General features: G+C 40.1%; 1 protein-coding gene across 2 annotated transcripts in view; it reads left to right on the forward strand.

Moving 5' to 3' along the window:
* ift70 (intraflagellar transport 70) overlaps positions 1-5738 on the forward strand; it is a 49878-nt gene extending 44140 nt beyond the window's left edge. The window contains exons 18-19 of one of the 2 annotated variants that reach the window (XM_055651224.1): positions 1835-1964; positions 5101-5738. In XM_055651224.1, coding sequence (XP_055507199.1) covers positions 1835-1964; positions 5101-5237 — 267 coding nt within the window. In that variant the 3' untranslated portion in view covers positions 5238-5738. The remainder of the gene's footprint in view (positions 1-1834; positions 1965-5100) is intronic. The other variant, XM_055651225.1, reaches the window with a different exon arrangement.
* Positions 5739-5857: the final 119 nt, after the last annotated feature.

Consider the following 5857-nt stretch of genomic DNA (forward strand, 5'->3'; position numbering starts at 1 on the left):
GGAGAGAAGGCAGGGATGGGATACTGAGGGATGATCAGCCATGATCAAATCGAATGGCGGTGCAGGCTCGAAGGACGAATGGCCTACTCCTGCAACTATTTTCAATGTTTCTATGTGTGCTGCTTTGTTTTCTGAAGTCAATCACAATCTCCTTTGTCTTGCTGTCATTGAGTGAGAGGTTGTTGTCTTGGCAGCAGGCTATGAGATTCTCCATCTCCTCCCTGTACTCAGACTCATCATTATTTGATACCCGGCCCACTACGGTGGTGTCATCTGTGAACGTATAAATTGAGTTGGGTTCGTATTGAAGATTATCACCTTGTCGTGGTGGAGAAGCTTGTGTGGACCTCAGATCCCGAGAGCGTTGCCATCTGGAGCTATGCTCCTGGTAGGGCCACTCATGGCGGTAAGGTGGAGGGGGAGGTCTCTGACAAAGAGCAATCCAACCAAAACCTGGATCAGGCGGAGGATGATGGCTGACCTTTGTGGAGCATCACAACGGCTGGGAAGGCGAATGAAGGCTGCAGCAGAAAAGGGTCTCCGGTCGTCTTGGACTCCATGCCACCGGATCCTGACCCAGATCTGTCAAGGACTGTGGGGTGGCTGTCTGTGCACCAGTCTCCCCACGTAAAACAAAGTCACGCACAAGCGTCCTCCATATAGGGAATAGCACCCTGTGCACACCCATGGACAGTCATGACCGAATGGGGCCTAAGAAAGTATTCGGCTGGAGTCATTAATGCATAAGGAAGATAATAGGGGGCTGAGAATACATTGTTGCGGGGCACCAGTGTTGAAGATTATCGTAAAGGATGATTCGTCACCTATCCTCATTGATTGTGGTCTGTTTGGTCAGGAAGTCAAGGATCCAGTTGCAGAGGGAAATGCTGACTTCCAATTTCTACAAGTTTGGTGATGAGCTTGATTGGGAAAATGAGCAACATAAACTCATCAGTCTGAAGAAGGGTCTCGACCCGAAACGTCACCCATTGCTTTTCTCCAGAGATGCTGCCTGTCCTGCTGAGTTGCTCCAGCTTTTTGTGTCTATCTTCGGTTTAAACCAGCATCTGCAGTTCCTTCTAACACTAGATATTTTTCTGATGTTTTTAATCTTGTTTGGTGAGTTATACATTAATACACTGTTATATTTCTAGTAAGATGTGACAATGTAACTTTGTTCTATTAACGAGCATAGGGAAATCACGGCATTCTATACATGCACTATATGCATATCGTAGAGGTAATTGATTGATCATTTTTTGATATTTACTCTGATTTGTCAATCAAAGCAGAATCTCCCTGTAATGGACTAAATTAAGTTTATGCCACCAATGGCAGTTCATTTGTTGTTTTTGTCAAATCAGTATCTTGAAGCTGTAATTGTGATGACCTATTGTCTATTAGGAACGGGGTACTGAATGTGGATGATCAGCCATGATCACAGTGAATGGTGGTGCTGGCTCAAAGGGCCGAATGGCCTACTCCTGCACCTATTGTCTATCTATTGACATTTTATGTTCAACAACTTCAATTATGATATTCTTGACAGTCAATAGCCTTGCAATTCATTGTATGTCAAAGTCACGAATATTAAAATAACATTTTCATCAAAATTAGATTTAACCACCTTGAGTTCATTTTCTTTAATGAAGATCTTAAACCATTCTGTTCAGGATAGGGAGATATTTAATTAAAGCTTGGATGAGTAATTTGAAAAAAAAACATTTTTAATTGCCCTCATTGATAAATACAGAACAGATATTTCAGTAAATATTAGTATACATAAAAATGAAATTGGCTTCCAAACTTTTAAAGTTCATTTTCTCCTTTACAGCTTGGAACAGATACATGGTATTATGCCAAACGGTGTTTCTTGTCTTTACTGGAAAATATGGCAAAACACATGATTATGCTAAGAGACACCGTTATACAGGAATGCATTCAGTTCCTTGAGCACTGTGAAAGTAAGTACAGTAATTAAAACATTTGCAAAAGCTGAAATGCCATTAACTCAAAAATGAAAAAAATTATCACCTTTTAAAAAAAGTTATCTTTTTTTTAAATGCTCTTTGAAATAAGTTGTTAGCACTATTGAGATCTAAATTATCTGTGAACAAAGCTTAAGCAAGACATTTCTCCTAAGCAAGGATATATTTTGGAATGGAATTGAATACTTTATTGGAATTCTTTATTGTCACATGTGACTAGGCACAGTGAAATTCTTTGCTTGCTTATCCAATGTATACAAATAGCAGCCACCTAGGGCGCTTAGTTACAAAGCACGCCAGCTCCTCCTTTTCTTCTCCCACCTTCCCCAATTGTCCATTGTTCTTCTCCCACCCCCTTCAGGGTGGTCCCCCGTGCCAGGTCCTAGGTCCTCCAGTGTTCTCCCCTCCTCCCCCCTCACAGTGGTCCCCCAAAGCTTCACCACTGCTGAAGTCCCATCGTCGCGAGGCTTCACTGCTACTGCCGCCGAGGTCTCACCGCTATCGACGCCCCCACTTCACACCTCTGTGGTGCCGACCCGAGCCCCAGCTGTCAGTCGCTCAGATGATATTTTTATATTCTAACTAGCCCAAGTGCAGACCCGTTGGGTCTGCTCTCTCAACGCAGCCGTTCCCTATCCGTAGCCCTCACGGGAGACGTGGTCCTCCAACTCAAGCCATTCCCGAACATAAGATTCCAGCACTCAGCAGTGCGGCTGTTTTTAAATGGCGTCTTTGAGGTGAGAGGCGGGCGCCAGCAGCCGTTATGGTCGCTGGCCAGCAGGAGGCGACAAAATGAGTGAGTGGGGGGGGAAAGGATTTTATTAAAAATGTGTACATAAACACGACCAAATTTAATGAGTGGATACTTGGAATGAAAAGTGAAATCTCTACCGAAATGGGAAATATCTCAGTGTTTCTGGGTCTGGTGTTGGCATAGCAATGAATCAAAGGCTGGCACCCACAAGTCGGGCAGAAACGCACACAGTTTTAATATTATATAGATAGGCAGATATTAAAAGATCCGAATAACAGATTATCATTGTACCTTGTTCAGCTGATAAGATAATTTAATTTTGCCTTAATTTTGCCTGTTTCATCACTCCATGACAGCATTGTTGATCTGTGACTGAATTCCTTTGACCTGTCTTCTCCCCATATTCCATAATACCTGTAGCTAACAAAATTCTATCCAACGCAGTTGTCTCTTGTTGCCTTCAGTGGAATTCTGAGCACGTTGAACTGATGGCAAACGGCTGTCCTGCATAGCAGCCAGTGTGTTGGGAAGAAGAGAGCAAAGATGGACAATGACTCAGAGAGGCAATAGTTCTCTCACTACCACTTCCCTGATAATTCCCTGTAGCTTGAAACGTTTTAACCTACGTATCTTAATGCTTTTTATTTACTTCATTATGCTGCTGCATTTTGATACAAAACGTTCAGCGAAACCTTGCATATTGAATGGTATAACCTTAATGGAAATGCAATTAAAAAATACCTATGAATGGCTGTGCAGAAATCTATGAAGGTGACAGAATGGTCTATTAAAAGTTAATAAATCAAGGGACCTCAGATTTTATAAATAGAGGCATTGAGTACAAAAGCTAGAAAATTATATTAACCAATATGGAAGGCTAGTTTGTCCTTGGGTAAAATACACAAAAGGACACAAATTGCTGGGGTAACTCAGTGGGTTAGGCAACATCTCTGGAGAACATGGATAGGGGATGTTTTGGGTTAAAAACCTTCTTCAGACCTTTTCAGGGTAAAATAGTTCAGTTCTGGCACATCAGAGGGCAGCAGAGATTTAAAGTAATGTTTCCAGTGATGCGGATTAGGTTCTCGTGATAAAATCAGACTTGGATTGGTGACCTTGGAGCAGAGGATTAAGTGGAAACGTGATAGAAGTGCGTGAAGGCTTTAGATCAAGTGAATAAAAAGTAACTGCTTCCACGAACTGAAGGGTTGAGAAAGCAGAGATCACAGATGTAACATTACTGGCAAATGAACTGCAGAGATTCAAGGCAATATCTACTTACATTGACTGGATGGTAGATAATGATTCATAAAGTTACTTTGAGAGTGGACAAAATGTAGAGATACAAGACAATGGCGTGTCATGTTGGCGCAGTTGCTGCATTACAGTGCCAGAGACCCTGGTTCGATCCTGACCACGGGTGCTATTTGTACGGAGTTTGTACGTTCTCCCCGTGACCTGTGTGGGTTTTCTCTGGGAGCCCCGGTTACCTCCCACATTCCAAAAGCATACAGGTTTGTAGATTAAATAGCTTTGGTAAAAAAATTGTCCCTAGTGTGTGTGTGTGTAGGATAGTGTTAGTGTACAGGGATTACTGGTCGGAGCAGACTCGGTGGGCCAAAGGACCTGTTTAAGCGCTGTATCTCTAAACTAAACAATGGACTTACTGGATTTGTCTTTGAAAGAGCAGGGGCATTCATTTGCTGAGTGGCCACCAAGGTGCAAAAATTAGATTGTACAATTGTTTCTTTGTATTAGCCCATTTGGTTCCTCCATTTTATATACATCGACCTCCATTTTATATATAGTTTTCATGAGATAGCTTTATTTTGCATCTTCCTATAAAACCTGTGCAAAGTGCTAATTCAATTCTGAAGCATAACCTTAGCTTCCATTATGGTTCCATTTGAGTGATCTAATTTCTTCATTAGCTCAGACATTCTCTCAATATGCTCCTGAAGATTTGTAGATAATTCTTGCTTATTTTTTTCAATTAACCTTTGCATTTAAATGCTCTCTTTATATTCTGTCTTTTATGAGATGATACTTGTTGCATTTCCACTTTTCCTTGGATTTATTATAATTGCATGCTGCTTCCCACCTCGTTTTATTGATCATAGCAGCTTAACCACACGTGGTGCTTTCGCTTTTCAGGAGTTTTTTTCATGTTTTTACATGGAGCAAGTCTTCATTTGAATTGTTTATTTGTAGGTTTACGTATGAATACTTTAGCTGAGTTTACTTTAGAGAAGTGACGATACTCCAACATTAATTGACTGAATCACTTTGAGATATCTGAAGCTTGTGAATAGCATTATGTTTTATTTTAATATACTCTTTTTAATCTGACCCATTTAGTTTATGGCAAGAGTGTCCTAGCAGTGATTGAACAACCCTTAGAAGAACAAAGACTGCATACAGGAAAGAACACAGTTACATACCAGGCACGGCTGTTGAAATCACTCATTTATGAGATCATCGGGTGGAATAGCTAACGAGTACTTATCTTGTAAAAGAGTACACATGCTTGGCTGATCTATTAAAGTTACATTATTTTACAATTTAGCCCTGGTTCATGTTTAATGTTTTTTCATTGAAATATTTTTTGGCATTTTAGTCTCAGCCAATGTTAATATAAGTTATATTTTGTAAAGGCACCAAATTTCACAAATGTATCCTCTACCTATCTTGATATATACAACTTCTATTCCCTGGATAAAGCAAACACTACTTCAAATCTTATTTGTGGCATTTTTGTTCGACAAATGTAGACACATTTCACTGAAATCTGTCTGTCTCTAATAACCAGATCTGAGAAAGAAGTCCAAACCAGTATCTTCTAAACTTTCACTGATCTGTGTATTTCTAGAAGAACAAATGTAAGATATTTGTCTCTTATGTAATCTCTTGTTAAAACTTGTTTCTAAAATCATATGATGACCAAAGCTTTGCATTCCGATTTAGATGTTACTGAATAAAGAAGATAATGAAATCTATAGATGATGTTGTATTGTTTAATCTACGAGTTACATTAACATTCCACAGTATGGTTCAAGACAGCAATATTTTTGTGCACAAATTAAAGAATGCACTTCCAATTTCTCATTTTCTAAGA

Source organism: Leucoraja erinacea, chromosome 20 (genome assembly GCF_028641065.1).
Source record: "Leucoraja erinacea ecotype New England chromosome 20, Leri_hhj_1, whole genome shotgun sequence".
Taxonomy (NCBI): domain Eukaryota; kingdom Metazoa; phylum Chordata; class Chondrichthyes; order Rajiformes; family Rajidae; genus Leucoraja; species Leucoraja erinaceus.